Source organism: Leptosomus discolor, chromosome 13 (genome assembly GCF_034619465.1).
Source record: "Leptosomus discolor isolate bLepDis1 chromosome 13, bLepDis1.hap2, whole genome shotgun sequence".
NCBI classification, from domain to species: Eukaryota; Metazoa; Chordata; class Aves; order Leptosomiformes; family Leptosomidae; genus Leptosomus; species Leptosomus discolor.
The window spans coordinates 22,106,445-22,124,246 of NC_141403.1; the positions used below are offsets into that span (position 1 = coordinate 22,106,445).

Genomic DNA, 17,802 nt, shown 5'->3' on the forward strand with positions numbered 1-17,802 from the left:
TTATGGCTCTGTTCTATGAAACGGGATTTCCTCTGAAGTAATCTCGTTAACGCTAATTCCGTAATATAGGTGGCAGAACTTGGGGGCTAAAAGGTTCCCTTCTGCTCACCTGGCCTCATTCTTCAACTATCAAGACTTTGGCCTTTGAATATTGAATACGGAGCAGGAGTGACATCTGGTAGCTCTTTTAAGTGGTCGCATAGCTGGTGTGCCAAAACCAATGTTTTCTGGTCTTATTAACGAGGCGATATAAAATTTGAACGTCCTTCTGAATAGCACAGCAAGAACAGTGGAAAAGTTCTGCCTGTGGGAGTGGTATCTTTAGCCAACTCTGCCATCAGGTGGGAAAACAGCATGTCATGGAGCCAGTCAGGCCCTGTTTTTTTAAAAAAGTATAATGGGCCACTTAACGACATGTCCTTTTGGTTTCTCATTGCTTTTGTAGGGCATGGAGGGTCAGGAACTGCCTTACGTGCTAATTGACTGTGTAGGAGGGAAGCATGGAGTATATGAAGATCATGTTGAATTTCTGGAGAAACATTTTCATCTCATCACCATGAAAGAATACCTTGAAAACAAGAAACTTCTCAGCAAAAAGATCAGAGCTATTTATATGTGGTATCATAAACCAGTTATCAATGAAGAGCTGCTCCAGAGCTTGCCTAATTTGAAGATAGTTGCAGTCTCCGGAGTGGGAATAGATCACTTGGACCTGAACCTCATCTTCAGCTATGGTGTGAAAGTGTCCAACACTCCATTTGCTGTTTCCACCGACACTGCGGACTTCGCGATGGCTTTGATGTTGGCATCTTCCAGGAGACTTGTGGAAGGTAATAACTGAAATGGTCTTAGTCTTTTCATAGAAAAGGTGGCTCTCCAAGACATGTGGTTGGGAAGTGTGTGCTGATGCAAAGGTAAGCTTGAAAGTAGAAATACAGGAAAATACAGGGATGAGGGAAGAGTCAAGACAAACCTGTCCTGTTGACAACTGGCACGCAGTGCATACCATTTCCAAACGGGCATATCGGCAAGGTGGATGCGTTCCTTCTTCAGACAGCACTAAATTCAGGCCTCTTCTCCCTCAGCCCTTAGCCACTAACTCGTTGTGCTTGTTCACCGCAGTCGTGCTTTTTATGTTTCAATAAAAGGGGATTAAAAGGAGGTGTTTTCAAGGAGGCTTGAAACCTGTCCTTGCCAAGCCGACATGTATCTGAGTCATTATGAACAAGCTGTCCAGAAATCTGTCCACCACGCGCTCGGTTTCTTTTCCCTGCCAGCTTTGGTGTATCTGCAGGGTAGCTGGGAATCGCATTTTGGCCTTGCTGAAAGTCCTGATGATACCACCACTGATTCATCAGTTGCACCGCTCAGTGTTCACAGCATAGGTGACATCCGTGGCCCTGCTGGTGAGCCCCCACGTGTAAGAAGCTGTGTGGTTGCCGAGGTGCATTTCAGCAGTGCAGTAGTCTGTGCTGCAGGCAGAGAGAGATGGTGGGCAGGCGTGTGGTGTACATTGAAGGGGGGCCGCTGCTTTGGCCTTCCCTTCCCTGTCTGCCAAAGAGGGGCTGGATGTGTTTCCATCCTAGGCAAGCAGTCCCTGTCAGATGTCATGTTGACCGTGCAGCATCAGCCACTTCTTGCGCAGAAACACAATAACGTGATGTTACTGCTCCTGTGCTTCTGCCTCGTCTTGTGATTAAGAAGTGGAAAAAAAGTGACCAGATGCCTGGACATCCCTTGCATGACCCGTTTCCTTCTTTTCCCTCCTCCAAGGCTATCAGATTGCGGTCTCCCCTGACACACAGTACTTCCCCGCTGACTGGCTGGGGGCTGAGGTTTCTGGGGCAACTCTGGGCATCGTGGGAATGGGCACCATTGGCTACAAAGTGGCCCAGAGAGCCAGAGCCTTTGAAATGATGATTTTGTACCACAACAGGAATCAGAGGTAAGGCTGGTTGCAGCTCCACAAAAATTCTATTTTGTCACTGCTTTTAAATGTACCTTTCACGGTCAAACTGATCTCCTCTTCTCTCTGCGTCAGGCTAGGACGATGTGCTTGCTGCACTGCTGTTGTTCAACATTGTGCCAGGCAGCAGCGAGGCCACGGTTCGTGGCCAGCTTCACCCAAAAGTCCAAATTGTCAGGCGAGTTCATGGTGATAAGGCGGGTGGAGGCCAGGTCGGGGCTGAGGGGAGCTGGAGACCAGCCCTGCTACATCTTCACTGGGGCAGGGGCTGATGGCCCCAGGGGGAGCTGCTGGGGGTCCCGGGAAGTGGGGGAGCCCTGAGGGGCCAGACAGGGTTGGCCAGGGCTGGTGGTGTCCTCAGGGCCATGACAATAAGTCACTGTCTTATTATTGGCTCTTTAAGTGGCAAAGTACACACACTTGCTTCAAGATGGTCATTGATTTCCCAGTTTGTACAGAAACCCAGTCAGGAAGGAATGGGAGAGATACATCTCACTGGTCTCCCCATCAGTTGGGGCTCCCTGGGCCTTTCTGTCATCTCGGTGACATTGCAATAGGCTGAGGAAAGGAGGAACAGTCTGGGAGGACGTAACTCCTGTGGCTCAGGCGAGGCAGGGTCGCAGGCAGAGACATCTCGCCCTTTCAGAGCCAGCTGGCGATGAAGAGCCGGACTTGCCATCCCGTTTGCTGCCTTCTGGACGCTGTGACCTCCACGTGTGCCGTGACTCCCAGGGGCCCGTCCCATCCAATCCCATCCCTTTCTTTTGTGGGAATCCGCTGGGAGCTGGGCAGTACGTGCCCCAGCCTTGTCCTGCTATGTCCTGCAGCGCGGTTTCAGTGAGCCAGCACTGACGCACAGAGCGAGCAGGCTGCTGCCGACACGAGTTGCTGAAGATTTAACCCCAGCCTTGTCTCGTGGGTTTCCTCAGTAATTTTCAGACGAGTTACTTTTCACAGGGGAAGGAATTCATGTCAAACATCAGTCTGGCTTTCGGGCTGGAAAAGAATTCCCACTGCACTCAGCATCTGTGACACAAATGCGTTTATTTTATTATTCATTCAGGGCATTTACATGATACTCGTTTCTTACTCTCCATCCCAACAGGTGTAGTACTGCACATTTGTGTATGGCACACTTGGTACTGTGGGAAACAGCTTAGCATGTTCCTTTACTGAGTTTCAGTCAGATAACTGGCTAACTGGTCTGCGCTGTGGAGCGAAGAAAACAATTAAGAAACCTTTTCTGTAATGGTGATTTGAGCTTTTTTCTTGTTGCTTACTATTGGAGTTTAATTTTAGGTTTTTCCCCTCAGAAACAAGGAACAAGAAAGTGCCGTTGGAGCTGTTTACTGTAAGAAGATCGATGATTTGCTCCAGCAGTCAGATTTTGTGTTGCTGTCTGTGACCCTGACTCCACAGACACACAAACTGATTGGGAAGAGGGAGCTGGAGCTGATGAAACCCACGGCTACTCTCATTAACATCAGCAGAGGTAGGGTGCAGAATAAATGAAACTGCATTATGGTTTGCTGGCATGAAAAGTCCTGGGAAACCCCAACCTAAATATAGAGTCTGTCGCTCCAAAATTTTCAGTAAATCCTCCGATTAGTAGATTATTTAGATGTCCGTGGTCGTATCGCAGCGAAACATTCAAGCACTTCCGTAATTATGAGCAAGTAGGTCTCTCAAACGTTCGTTTGGAGCCCACGTCCGTTTGTATGATCCCCTACTTCAGCTTTTCATTTGCTTGGTGCAGCGTTGCTGCTGCCACCCGTCAGGGTGGCGCAGCCCACTGAAGCCTGGCACCGTGCCTCTGCGTCCGGCCGTTGACAGTCTCCAGCTGCCCACCCCTGACGCCCGCAGGCAGGCTTCCCCCTCCCGCCTCCGCACGCCCTGCGGCCGCTTCTGCTCTCTGAGCGGGGCTGGCCCTGCCGTTCGCCCCGCTGCCGTGCCCAGAGCCGGGGTGAGAGGGCAAGAGCTCTGGGAGTGAGAGCGTCCTCCTTGCTGTTCCCCAGGTCTGGTCGTGGATCAGGATGCCTTGGTGGAAGCCCTTCAGAACGGAGTCATTAAGGCAGCAGCTCTGGATGTGACGCACCCCGAGCCTTTGCCGAGGTCAGACATGTCTCTCAGTTAAATATAAATGAGCGTATGTGTGTGGTTCAAACTCAGTGCAAGTTTGTGAGCATGTGAGGGGTTACATCGCTTTGTTAGTAGGGGTACGTGGTATGTCTGCACGGGTCCTACTGAAACGCCGCCACCGATCTTTCTGTCCTAGCCAAGCAAAAGTCACGCTGACTCCTTTGGGGGATTTGTTGCGTAAAAACCCCCACCAGGTAGGCAGCAGTCTGAACTCCTCTGAGTATGCTTGGGTCATGCAATTAGGTTTTATTTTTAGTTATAATTGGTTTAAATGTTTCCCCCGCTCCCTTCAGGTGACGAAATAACAGATAAATGCTCTGCGAGTGACTAGCTCAGTATTTCTCTTCCTTTCCCAGGGATCACCCTTTGTTAAAGCTGAGGAACGTTATAGTAACCCCTCACATTGGGAGTGCCACCAAAAAGACACGCCGCGTTATGATGGAAAACATGACTGAGAGCATCCAGGCGGCTCTCGCAGGTCTGCCTGTCCCTAACGAAGTGTCACTGTGAAGCCGCCTGCATTTAATGGTGCTGCCACTGGCGTTTGTCCTGGTGTGAGGAAACGGTGGTTCCATCACTCTTCATGTAACTGTCCCGCGAGCGTTACACAGCTAAAACACATAATGTGGGGGTTTCTTTAACCAAAAGTGATTCTGGTGGGAAACTGCAGTATTTTGTCACGAACTTCAATGAAAAACTCAAGAGCCTGGAGACTTGGGTCGGTGTGATTTATTTCGCTCGCACCTCTTCGGGCTGCCCATCCTCCGACTGGAAGGATGTTTTAGTCGTCTCCCGGTGCCACCGGCGCCCGACACGGCCCCGCAGCCCGGGTGTCGGCCCGGCCGTCCCCGGCAGCGCCGCGGGGCTGGGGCAGGGCCTGCAGGGCCCGGGGCAGCCTCGGGGCTGGGGCAGGGCCTGCAGGGCCCGGGGCAGCCTCGGGGCTCCCGCCCGCTGCCAGCGTCGCGCACTCCCTCGCCCGAGCGGCAGAGCCTGGGCACGGCCCCTCGCGGGTGCCGCCGGCCGCCGCGCCGCCAGGGGGAGCTGCCGCCGCCGCCGCCGCAGCGGGGAGCCGCGGGCCGTGCCGGTGCGACAGCATGTGGGGCGGCCGGGCGGCGGCTGCGGCCGTGCCGCGGTGGTGCCGGGCGCTGCGCTGCTCCGCCGCCCTGGGCGGCTCCAGGAACCTGCTGGGGAAAATGCTCCGCAAACACAAGTGGGTGCGGGGGCCGGGCCGGGCCGGGCCGGGCCGGGGGGCTGGCGGACAGCGGGCCCTCCCGCCGGGCCGGGCCGGGCCGGGCCGGGCCGCGGGGTGAGGCGGGCTGCCGGGCCTGCCCTGCCTCCGCCGGGGTGGGCAGGCGGGACCGTGCCCGGCCTGCGCCCCCGCCGCGGTTTGTGGGCGCGGGGTGAAGCTGGGGCGGGGGGTTGGGGGGGGGCGGAGGGGGGGGGGGGGGGGTTGTGGGGCGCTCCCGTGTCCCGGCAGCGCGGGGGAGAGCCGCCCGCTCCGAGTCGCCCCGCAGCGCCCGGGGGCTCTGGTGACGGTGCCCCAGCGTCGCGCCGAGTGACTCCGATGCCGAAAGACCCCTGGGGCCGTCCTGCCCCCGCTCCCCGCCCGGGCGCAGCCGCGGGGGAGGCAGCGCTGCGCCCCGCACCGCCCCCCCGGCCTGAAGCGCGTGGGGCGGTTCGGTGACACGGGGGACGCGTTGTTCCGCTGAGCTGCTGAAGGATAAAGCTGATTTCCTTTCGTTTTTCCCAAAGAAAGAAGTTTTGGTACGACAGCCCTACCCTGGGATCTGCAGCGGTAAGTGCAGGCTTTTAAGGTGCTGTGTTTGTGCCGGGAGGAGCAAGCTTGTGCTCCTGCCGTTGTGTCTGACTTTGGGAAGAGCTTGTTCTGGTGGAGAAATAGCAGAATTTGGTGAATTCTCCACTTTCCCTATGACATGCTGGGGCTGCTGTTGACAGAAACCATTTGGCTCCCCGTGGCTGTTTCCTCTTCTGTGCTGATCTCTCATCCGCGCCAGCACCGACCCTCTCTCGCACACTCTTGAGCCCAGAGCAGAGAACTGATCCAGATTAAAACTCCTCTATACCAGCTTAGTTTCACTTTTATGGAAAAGAAGGTTTTATGTTTGTTTTTCAAACAAGCAATGCTTTTCAGTTAACGCAGGCTGTATTTTAGAAAATGAATTTATTGAGCTGTAGAACTTGCTACAAAATAATAAAGAAACTAAGAAACTTTGACTGTAATACATGAAGGTCAAAGATTTTGTGATCAGAAATATTCTTCGTTGAAACACTTGGCACATAAGACCTATATAAATAAATCATCACAGCTGCAGTAATGGCATTCTAACAGCATACTTAGTAGGGTGCACAAAGCTGTATATAATTGCCTAATACAAGTTTGTAACTACTGATTAATACATTGTTTGTTTGGGTTTTTTTAAGATGTATAAACCAGCCAAGTTGGCCTCGGTAAGGAAAGAAGACTGGATGAAAACTAGAAAAGAAGATAACATACGCTGCAGAGTCTTGAATGGTCTTCTTCATAAAGCTGTGACAGAGATGATGGCTACCTGTGAAGTTAACCAAGAGCTTTATGACCTCAAGCTGGAAATCTGCAAGGCAAGTGCCAAAGCTACAGCCTGTGTTGGGCTGCGCCTTGAGGTCAGCGCGGCACGCCAGAGGAGCTCCCCTGGGCTGTGATCTGGGCAGGAGGAGCTTTACTGCATCGCTTGTGGCGTGGCAGGGTGCGGTGAGACGGGGCTCTGGGTTCACCTCGCACAGCAGGAGAGCTTTGCCGCTGTTGTACCCGGCTTAGCAGACCTTTGCTGCTGTAGCACAACTGCAGCTTAGGCCCACTAAATGGTGATTCTGCTGGTACGACTGGTTTTTTCTGTTACAGGCACATGTACTATTTGCCTTGTGCTTTCAGGAGGTTTTACTGACTCGGGTGTATCTTTCCAAGAGCCTTTATGCAGCTGTGTGGGAGTTAACACCTCCTTGTGTCCCTCACCAGCATCCTTAACAGGCAGAAGACCTAAGTGTGGGGCATGAGCTTAGTTCCAAAAAAAGGCAAGGCTAAGAAAATGGCATTGGCAAGGAAGGTTCCAGAAAGAATTGGAATTGGTACCTAATTTTAGCTAGTGTTGGCATAATTCATGGGTTTGAAAGGGATGTTAAAGCTCTGATTCAGGAACTAAGTCAGTCTCCACATTCTCAGTCTGTGGTTTTTTTTCTTCTACGCTTGCTGTTTTGTTGAGATTAAATGGTGCCAATGTTTGGCATAAAAGCTTGATGGGCTTCGCTTTGTTAGGAGCGTGGGAAGAAACCTGTACCTCATAGCTCCCTCTCTGACAAGGGGTTTGTCGTTTATGGCTGAAACGGATGTTCTTGCCGGCTGAATTCCTTCTGTCTTTGGGCACGTGAGTAAAACGACACGGGCAAGCTGGATCTTTAGCTCTGTACGTGCAGTGTCCTCCATACAGGAGTTCGCTCTCTCTAGGGCTTTGAGGGTTGCTTGTCCAACTCGGATGGCGTGTTGGCACGTAAGAACACAGGCTGGTGTAGGCAAGCCACAGCACTTTCAAGAGATACTGCTGTAAACAAAAAAACGGAGGGAGCCTTCTTCCAAATACAGTGCAGTCTGTATTGTAACTGCGCAGTGCTTAGAGTCTGCGCTGCGCTGGGACGTGGCGGAGGCTCGGTCCTGCTTTCCTCTTGAGCTCATTCTGGTCTGACAGTGTTACTTCCATTATCAAAGGAAACACCCCAGTAGGCTTTCTGCAATCCATCAGAATTTGGTTTTTTCGGTATCAAAAGTCAAAATTACATAATAGCAATACAGACAAGAATCATGCTTCAGGCTGAGCCATCAAGCTTTTACCCACTTGATAACACTACCCATGTGATGACGAAGAAATGGCGTGTGTTAGATATAGGGTTGTCCATGGGCTTACGTTGGACTCAGCGTGGGAGATGAGGAGGGTTGGTCCTGCGGTAGAAACAGCTGGTTAACGATCACAGTGGGTTTCCTGAGGGAGGAGTTATTTGGTGGTGGAAAAAATCAGTATCTCCTTCGGTTTTTGGGGACAGTTGGTTCTGCCCTAGGAGAGAGCAGCGCTGCCGACAGCAGGCTGTGGTGCCGTTTTCCCTCCCGGGAATACTCCGATGGAGCTGCCTTTTCCCACTGATGTATGTAGACCCCTGTTTGTGTGAAGAGTTGGTTTCTGGACTGGGTGGCTGCTGAACTGTGCCTTCCAACGGGTCATTGATGCTCTCTCCTCCCCCTTGCTCGGCTCCTTCCTTTGGCCGGGGCAGACGGGTATTAGAAGTTTGCTGAGTGTGCTCTCGTAGGAAGAACCTGCTCGGTCAGACGCTGCTAGATGCGCTGAAGGGCAGTAGCAGAGATCTTTTAGAATCCAGTTCATCTTTCAGAAGTTTGCTCTTGTGAGGATTGCCAGTCTGTCTCACGTGTGCTTCGGCCCCTGCACACCACGCGTTTGCAGTGCCTGACCGCCAAGGGTATTATCTGCTAGCGAGCCAGAGGTTCGGGCGCTGGAGGTTCCCAGCAGGGTTTAGAGCTGGAGAGAAGACTCTGACGTTACTGTGGTGTGGAGGGCGTCCTCTTTTCTGTCAGTGACAGACTCTGAGTGACAACAAACCAGGCAGTGTCACAGGTCCTTCTTTGGTGGAAACTTAGGCTTTCAACTCTGTTCCAGAGCAGCGCTGTAAGTCGTCGTTCTGGACTATTTGTGACGGTGGCATCTTTGTCTTGACTAAACGTGGCACTGTCAGTAACGCAGAGGTGTTGGCAGGCTTCTGCACTTGATTTCAGTTGAAGGGGAGATCAGGCAGTGCCTTGCCTACATAGAAGAAGTCCTTTCAGGTGCTGAATGTAAATCTGATTTGGTGTTAGACTCTACCTCTGTGAAGGCACCATGTAATTATGGTTCTTGAGAGGAGAGATGGAAGAAGAGATTCTGCTAAGAATTTACATATCCAGTTTCGGTCATTCTGTGCTTAATCATGAATTAGAGACTTCGCTGATGATGAAGTGTGTGTGTGTATATAATTTTAAAGAAACATCTGTCCCTTTGCAGGTGTCCCTGGCATCAAACTTTTCAGCGTGTCGTGTGTACTGGAATCCTGCTGCTACTGCGGAGAAAGAAAGTTACGTGGAAGGCGTGCTGCAGAGGAGCGCTCCCCGTATACGGTACTGCGGTGGGGTAAACAGTGAGACCCCCTCGTGAATTCACAGCCATGTACTGGCACCATTTCTGAAGTATTTCTAACAACCTGTGTCTGACCTGTCAGGATGCGTTAGGATTTTAGATATTTGGAGCCAGAGCATCTCCTGTGCTGAGCCTCCTGCTGGAGCACAGCTGGCTTGTTTGGCTTCGGCGCTTTCCGAGGGTTGGCCTGGGCTGAGCAGAAGGAAAGAGGAGCCCGGGTGACGTGTCACTTGGTCGTGCTAGCGGCGGTGGGCTGGGCGTGCTCTGCCCAGAGCAGGCCGGAATAGGACGCTGCACAAGAGGACTGGCAGTTACCAGCAGTATCTCCTTGCAGATTCTCTGGGCCATTCCGATCGCTAGGGACAATTTGGACCTCCAGAAGGGAGGACTGATAGTACAGAAATTCTTCACAATACTGATACTAAAAAAAGAAATGGCGGGATGCTGCTGTCTATTGTGATGCATTTACCCATTTTTGGCAGAGAGTCCACTGAGTTTTCAGGATATCATAGAGGTTTTTGTCTCTCCCTCTTCCCTTGGCTTACCCTCTGCTATCCAGCCAGTCTGTTGGAGGATCAGGACTTCAGCCCATGGGGAAGGTGACATTGAAACAGACTCGTAGAGCCGTTTGCTTTCCCCCCATTTCCCTAGGCTCTGTAATTCCTGCTCCAGCACAGTGCTTGCTTCTACTCCCAACAGCTTCCACTCTTTGAGCAGGAGTGTTGCTGGCTGGGAAGGAGACGAGGGGAGCCCTGTCCGTCCTTCCTGCAGCTGGCATGTAGGACCTGTTGTCTTGCCCTGCTGTGGGGGCTCTATTCCCCCGCTGCTCATAGCCCTACAGTGGGGATGAGGAAGCCAAGTGAAGTGGGGCAAGACCTGCGCCCGCCTGTGCATATAGGAGGCAAATCTCAACGGGATGTGCAGCTGGTAGTTTTTGTATGTCGCACATTCAGAGTTGGGGTTCTGAGCGATGTATGGCTCAGCAGTAACCTGAATGGATACCCATCAGACTGCAAGTTTTGCAAACCATATCCTTAAATTTGCAGTACTGCTGGAATTAATTTAACATCTTTTATCTGTCCTGGAGGTGCTGTACTGTTAGTCATACTGGTGACTGCTGTATTTTTGCCAGGTATCTTCTGAAGAGTCAGCAGATTGTAGGAAATGTACCCCCGATAATATTTATCAAAGACAAAGAAGCTGCAGCTGTGAAAGAGGTAATTGTAATCTTTGACTCAATGTGCAAATACCCTGATGTGCAACCATGGTCCCTTGGCCTACCATAGTGCTTAGGAATACAGCGAGAGCTGGTCATTCAGTTCCATCTCATTAAATATCAGTCTTTGCCTATACCCTTTCCTCTTCATGTTCCAAAGCATTTTGGCAAAGAATCTTGAGCAAGGCTGGTGCTTCTATACAATGTAAAAGAATCCCTGTGGCTATTGCCTCATGAACTTCTTTTGATGCTGCTACTAAAATTTCCGAAGTAGTGTTTGCAGAGAAGCTTGTATGCCGGATCGTTAAGCCAATAAGGGAATCCTAAAAAGTGAAATTACAATTTTAAGGAATAATACAGAGTAGGCAGTTGTCTGTTGCCTGGTGTACATGATTATACAAATGAGCTCTGAGGAGCTGTCTTCCGCATTTTGAATGTTCTGTGTTTTTAAAATTCTGTTGAATCTAATTTTTTTTTTTTTAACCCCAATCTTTTTCCATCTGCAAATTGTTGAAACGTTTCTAGGGTAGTGCAGATCTTTGAACGGAGGATGTAAGCTCACTCATAACTACTTTTTTTTCCACTTAAAAAATTATCTTTACTATTTCACATTTTTCTGTCAAGGTGTTCTAGTTTTAACTAGTTGAAGTATTGCTAGAATAATGGTGTTTTCTAGGAATTTTCTGTCATTAGGGCTGTGAAGAGAGAACTCTTCGATAGTGAGATTTCCAGAAGAGAAAGATGACACCAGCGAGTGGAATGTCCTGAAAAACCTCTCCAGCTGTTGATGTGAATGGAAAGAACGTTAACTGAAAAGAGCGTGTTCCCATTTCTGTGCCCTGAAGTGCTTTATCCTTAGCTGCGTTACTATTACAGCCGATTACTGTTAGTGACTTACGGGCTCAGGCAGTGTGTATTAGCAGAGCTGGGAGGGGTAACAAGAACTTCAGGCTCTCTAGAAATGCAGTGAACTGCTTGAACTTCCTGTGGTCAGAAAGATTCTGAGTTTCATGCCAATTTGCTGATCCACAGTGTGAGTATTTTTCACCTGCATTAGCATCAACCAAACCCACAAGAATAGAAGTGTTCTAAACGCTTCTGAAAGTTGTTTATATTCGTTATTTTGCTCCCCCTGATCAACACAAGAAGTTCTACACGACAAGTAACGAGTGGTTGTGGAAGCACTTTGTTATTACTCTTACTCTGTTGTTAACATACCCAGATGGAGCGATAAACATCTGCTCCTGCAGGTCCTGCCTTTCAGGTCTGTTATTGAGGAACCTGTTCCATTAATCACTATTTCTCCAACTTTGCTAAACGTCCACTCTTTTTTGAAGAAGAAAACCCCTGGACTACCTTACCTTTGAGTTCAGTGCATAGGCACCAAGCAAGTTAACCACACAAGGCAGTGAAAGCCCTCCTTGTGTAGCTTCTGTCAGTGGAAGGCACTGTGAAGCCCTTGGAATATCTTTTCACACTTTGTGGATCATTGGATTCGTGTCATCCAGAGGTTCAAATAACAAGGCTTGAAATAATCAAGCCTGATTTTTGAGTATTGGAAGAGAGGAAAGGACCATCCAATTCGACTCCCAGAATAATATGCTGAACTAGAAGGGAAGTAATGTGAAGAAAAATAGGAATAAAAGTTTCAAATGAGATGATAAAATTTTCACAATTAGGTACAGTCTATAAGCACTGGATGTACTAAATTTGCGGCACTTACTGGGTAGGTGCCATGTTAAAAGGGAGCTGGGAACTCAACATTTACATGTAATAGAAACACAAACTTGCAGAAATGCAGAAGTGAAAAAAAAATCTCAGTGTAAGAATGTTACGAAAAAGGATTTGCAAGACTGAAGTAAGACCAAATAAACCAAAAATGATGTATGTCCCACAATCCCTAGCCAACTGTGCAGAATGTCCGTGAGGCAAAAGACTTTGTGGGAGTCCCTGGATCAGTTATGCCATTTGACACAAACTTCCCAGGCAAGAAGTACAGGCAGTTCTGTGTCGATGGAGGGAAAGGCTGTTTTGAAATGGTTTTGCTAAATATTCCAAACATGTAGAAAATAAAATATCTCTGTTAGATACTTGTCTGTTTCTTGAGTAGGTGTGATGAAAGTAAATTTAATACAGGACCTTTAATATCTATTGTCTTCTTGTATTTACAGATTGAGGAGTTGCTGTCAATTGCTGATTTTGGACCTCCAGAAGAAGAAGAAATATTATCTCAAGATGATTCTAGGTGGGTTTTTTGAATCAGAATTGTACAAGTGTCTGTTTTCATCTCTGTTGGCCACCTTAAATTGGTATTATTTGACATGACAAAGTCAGGTGCAAATCAGAAATAGCTTCTTGGGGGAAATCATTGTTGTGACAGATTTTTCCACAGGGCGTCTAACATCTTCCTCTGTTTGTGTCTTGTGGAAGTAAGTCCCGCTTAAGGTGCCATATGCTGTCATTCGGGGGTCTGTGTGATGTGTTTTGGGCACAGGCTGCTGCTGCTTCTCCCTTCTTGGGGGAGCTGGGAGAAGTCTGACTTCCTTGGGGCTCCCAGGTCTGGTGCTCACAGTTACCTATGCACAGCTTCTCCCAGAAACAAGCCGTTTCATCTGGAATGCAGTTGTGGTGTTGGCTTCCTCCCATTAAATCTGTTGACAACGCTGACAGGCTTATACAGAGCCTGTGCGTGGACATGGTGGTATCTGTCCCTTCTTAGCATAGGGAGCACAGTGCTGAGCACAGCGCAGTAATAAACTGAAAACTCCATTTATTTCTGTTTTAGTCAAATTGTCACAACTAGCGTTGCCCCTTGAAATATACACAGGGAGAAAACCCACAGCATTTGTTTTCCTTTCCACAGTAAACTGCTCTCTTCGGGAACTCAGTCTGCAGATTCACCGATGCGGTCTAACCTGTTTGGTATCGATCATGAACTGCTGAATAAGCAGATAATGGACTACAAAAGACTGAAAGTGTCAAGAGATACAGAAAGCATTGCCTGGACAGAAGAACAGCAGCAGCAGCTTTCTAAGATTCAAAAGAAAAAGAATAAGAAAAAAACAAGGAATCCTCCTGATGATGACATTACCCCACAGACATACTTGCTGGACAGATACAAAGCTGAGTACTGGGATGACAACACTGGGTCGGGCTCGGGCTGTGAGCTGGAGGATGAATTACAGGATGAGGTCAATGAATTGGAGGCGGGTGATAGCAGAACTCTAAGTCAGCCTCCTGCTAAACTGGAATGAGGCGAAAAAGCCACTCCCTTTAAAACGGAGGCTGCCAACAGCAAAAGCCCGTCGGCCATCGATACCGAAAGGTTAGTTTTGCCCCCAACCCCCCATTTACCACTTCCTCTTTCAAACTGATAGGCTTGCCGTGCGTGGGGAGGTTTGCTAGCACAAGGTATGTGATGAGAAAACCAAAAATGTTGTTTGCGACCTTCTGTTAAGCAGCTTTCGAGCTGCTGCAGTTGTAGGACTTTTAACCAGCGAGCGGTTTTGTAATAACAAAATACACACAGTGCGACACTGAGTTGGAACTTTTTGCAGTTCTGTTGATTATTTGCAATAAAATTATGGTTTCTATGTGGAAGTAAAATGTCTTCTTTTTTTTTTTTTTTGAGTCATCTGGATAAAAATAACCATAAAGTGATGGTGTCTGTTATTCTAAGGTCAGGAAGGAAGAGGAAAACAAAATAATGACAGTGGCGTTCAAAGAGCAGCCTTCAGCGCACACAGACCAGGACGGGGTGTTCTCTAGAGGACTGAGTCTCATGGGGGAACTCTTTCCACAAGAAGGTGAAACTTACTGCACTTATGGCCAATAAAGTTACAACCCTGAAAAAATAAATTTATTTATTTTAATATTCAGAAATGTACAGTTGTGCAAGAGGAACTGTAACCAGAAAAGAATGGAGAACTGCTCATCTGTTGGGTAAAACTGGGCAGAGCATTGACCATGGCTGAAAAAATGTATTAAAAACTCAAAGGTGGAGAAGCAGCAGCAGGGAAGAATGCCCCAGCAACTGTTTGAGATTTGGGAATGGGTGGGCAATCATAAGAAAAATGAGAATAAAGCTTTCTGGCTCAAAACAAGTAAAAAATAATGGCATGAGTGTATAAAGTCAGAAGGGCTGAAGCTTCAAAATGAGTTATAATTGACAAGGTAGTAAAAAGGAATTCTACCAGAAGTAAGGAACACTTAATTCCGTTAGTTAATGGGGAAGTAAAGACAGACAATGCCGGGGAGGTTGCGCTGCAGTGCGTTGCTCTGGTTTTTCAAAAAGACAGTGAGTGTAAGCTCCACGGTATAAAAAATAATCTGAAGGGTTTTTAGGTTGAAGAGAGGAGTTCAGGTCAGGGAAGAACACTGAATTTCACTGTACGTTATTAAAGAATCCCCTCGAAGCATGTTCTACAGATTGATTGCTTGTAAGAAAATGGAGAGGATATGGGCTGACAGCGAGGAGTTCACTAACCCTCTCCAGAACGTGTAACGCAAGGAGGGCAACAGTCTCCAGAAAAGCCAGTGACAAAACTGGCATCATGGAAGGGAAACTAGAAAACCAAGATGCACCTCTGGCTGAGATCTTATTTTCTGTCCAAGGAGTTACTTATTTGTCATGAAAGCCAATCTACCCTGAAGACTTGGTTGCATATGTAGAGCCAAGAACTGTAGAATGAAAGCTCAGCAAAGAGAAAGGAATGGGTATATTGCTCGATGCTTTGCCATTTTGTCCTATATCTAACTTCTGCAAGTGAAGACAAAAAGGTTTAGTTTTAAAGATTTCAAAGCTCTATAGGATGTGCCCTGTCAAGCCAGAAGAAAATCTTCATTAATTGGGAATAATGAGTTGCATGCCTGTTTTTCTTGCTTTCGGTCACTGCTGACGGCGCATTGCTGTGCTGCACTCGTTTGTACTTTAAAATCTACTGTGGTGAAAGACCAGTCATTCTCATAAAGACCCAACCAACAAAGCATCACACTTCAAACTGTAAGAATAAAAACGCAGGAATGTTTGTCTATTGCGGTAATTCTGACTTTTTTTGGTAGTACATCCTTCAGGTAGTCCATCGTACCTGGTGGGCTTTGTTCGGACTTCCTGGAAAGCAAATTCTAATGGAGAACACTTGTAGTTACCTTCAGTTAGTTACTCTCTGGCTCCAGGGAATAGGTAAGAAAAGCAAGAGAGAGGAAACGAAGCCATAGGAATGGGTGCAGTAAAATGGCGGTGCTGCAGCTGGTGTGTTGAGATCTGCGGTGTCTTGTGAAGGAGCCAAGTTCAGCAGCTGAGATCCATGGGCTGTCACAGTTTTCAGCAGCTTACCTGGGACAACCTGGCGTCATTTCATGTGATGATTGTTTTTATTCTGCAGGTTCAAGCAATATTTGTAGCCTTTTTTTGATCTGTCTGCAGTCGCAAGATTTACAAACTTTTTGTTATTGGTGGTGTGTTCGTGGCTTCCCAAATCAAAGCACTGCATATATGCCTGTTCCTGGCTCCCACACTAAAGCCAGAAGTCAGTATTTACTCTCTTTGACATGGGGGTTTCAAGGGTGCTAGGTGCTTGCTTCAGTGCTAGACTGAGAAGTCTTTGAGTGTCTCCACCGGTGTGTGTCTCGGGAGAAGGAGGCTTCTCTGTTTCTACTGTTTACTTCTTCAGTGGAAAACTTTGGTCCAGGATTTTGCAGCAGTCCCCTGCTTTGGTCCACAAGACCTTGCTAACTGTATTGACATTGTATTGACATTGCTAAACTTGTAATTGAACATCATCACCTGATCTGAGGAGAGGCTTCAAACAGTGAGGAAGGGGGAGCTGCTACTGCTGGGCTCTAGGCAGCTTGATACACCTTTGGCTGCAATCAGACCAAAAAGTCTCTCCTGGGAACACAGGGTGTCTCCTGACAAAAGAAAACCCAGTGCAACAGAGCTTGGGTTCTTCTCCTGTTGGCCTGATGACGAGCCACAATGGCAGCCACAAAATCACAGAACAGTTGAGCAGGGGAGGGACCTCCATGGACTGTGTGATCCAACCCTGCTGCTCAAAGCCAGGCCAGCTGCAGCAGGTTGCCCAGGGCCATGTCCAGCTGGACTTCAAATATCTCCAAAGAAGACTCCAAAACCTCTCTCAGCAACTTGCTCCAGTGTTCAACCACCCTCACAGTAGAAAAGTGTTTTCTTTCGTTCAGACAAAATTTCCTGTGTTTCAGTTTCTGCCTGCTGCCTTTTCTGTCACTCGACAGCACTAAGAAGAGCCAGGCTCTGTCTTCTCTTCACCTCCTACCAGGTATTTATGAACATTGCTGAAGTCCCCCTGAGCCCTCTTCTCAAGGCTGAGCAATCCTATATCTCTCAGTCTCCCTTTTTATGAGAGATGCTCCGTGCCCTATACTGTGAACAATTAGTAACACTGAAATAAATGATCATCTTAAGATTCAGCCTGTGTTTAATTACTTGCTAAATGAGGAGCCAAGACTTGCTAAGTACACGCGGCTTTTCTAGAGCATGGTGTTCCCAAAGAGGAAGCAGGCAATTCAAAACAAAAATGCTACCATGCAGAAGCGCCTAACCCAGTCCTTGACCAACTCCCGAGCTCCAGGGAACACCTGGACACATAACAAAAATCCCCATCCACTACAAACTTACGGCTAGAAAATATCTGGAACTACAGGAACAAAATACCTATCCAGCATAAATCCCACGGTACGGAAAGAAAATCACGTCTCTCATCTGTAAGGCTGATGGAAAGAAAGGATCAGCTGTGCTAGAGCAATCTCATACCTTCTTGAATGCTGAACTGAGCACCAAAGGGAGTGCCTGACATTTTTGCGCTAGCCTGAGGTTTTTAAACAGGCAAAAACCAATGAGGAAAGTGTATTGAAGGTGCGGGAGCTTCATTCACAGAGCAAGTGCTGCTCACACAGTAAATCTGCCTTCCCCGAGTGCTTGGCTGGAGACAGTGTCATCTGTCCTGAGCAACGATCAAGCCAGGCTTTAATGATTACACCCAAAACACAAAGATGGAGGTTGTCAGCTAATGGGCTCCAAATAGCTGCATCCATGGCCAATTTTTCTGGGGAGGAAGCAGAACTTCATCTAACGTTTCACAATTCATATATAATGAAAGGGCTGCCAAAGTGCTTACTTCACATATTTTTTCCTTAGGCAGCACAACAGGTTTGAAGAGCTGACGTGCATGTGGGTTTGCCTGTTGCTGGCAGTGCTGGTTTTGCTTGGTAGATTC

At 48.3% G+C, this 17,802-nt stretch overlaps 2 protein-coding genes across 2 annotated transcripts; both read left to right on the forward strand.

Moving 5' to 3' along the window:
* The first annotated feature begins 448 nt into the window (after positions 1-448).
* Positions 449-4,615, forward strand: LOC104341240 (uncharacterized). The gene is made up of 5 exons (XM_009950270.2): positions 449-830; positions 1,774-1,945; positions 3,280-3,458; positions 3,982-4,078; positions 4,462-4,615. Exons 1-5 carry the CDS (start codon positions 449-451, stop codon positions 4,613-4,615), a joined length of 984 nt encoding a protein of 327 aa, XP_009948572.2.
* Positions 4,616-5,199: 584 nt separating this feature from the next.
* On the forward strand, positions 5,200-14,144 carry RBFA (ribosome binding factor A). The gene is made up of 7 exons (XM_086472581.1): positions 5,200-5,315; positions 5,858-5,900; positions 6,548-6,724; positions 9,202-9,314; positions 10,466-10,550; positions 12,721-12,794; positions 13,413-14,144. Exons 1-7 carry the CDS (start codon positions 5,200-5,202, stop codon positions 13,801-13,803), a joined length of 999 nt encoding a protein of 332 aa, XP_086328707.1. The 3' UTR covers positions 13,804-14,144.
* Positions 14,145-17,802: the final 3,658 nt, after the last annotated feature.

Bases quoted from the DNA above. Each gene is read 5' to 3' on its own strand.
- RBFA (XM_086472581.1), top strand. From the start codon at position 5,200: ATGTGGGGCGGCCGGGCGGCGGCTGCGGCCGTGCCGCGGTGGTGCCGG. The intron at 6,725-9,201 runs GCAAGTGCCAAA...GTCCCTTTGCAG, and splicing joins TCAAGCTGGAAATCTGCAAG to GTGTCCCTGGCATCAAACTT. The intron at 12,795-13,412 runs GTGGGTTTTTTG...TCCTTTCCACAG, and splicing joins TTATCTCAAGATGATTCTAG to TAAACTGCTCTCTTCGGGAA.
- LOC104341240 (XM_009950270.2), top strand. From the start codon at position 449: ATGGAGGGTCAGGAACTGCCTTACGTGCTAATTGACTGTGTAGGAGGG. The intron at 1,946-3,279 runs GTAAGGCTGGTT...TTTTCCCCTCAG, and splicing joins TACCACAACAGGAATCAGAG to AAACAAGGAACAAGAAAGTG. The intron at 3,459-3,981 runs GTAGGGTGCAGA...GCTGTTCCCCAG, and splicing joins TCTCATTAACATCAGCAGAG to GTCTGGTCGTGGATCAGGAT.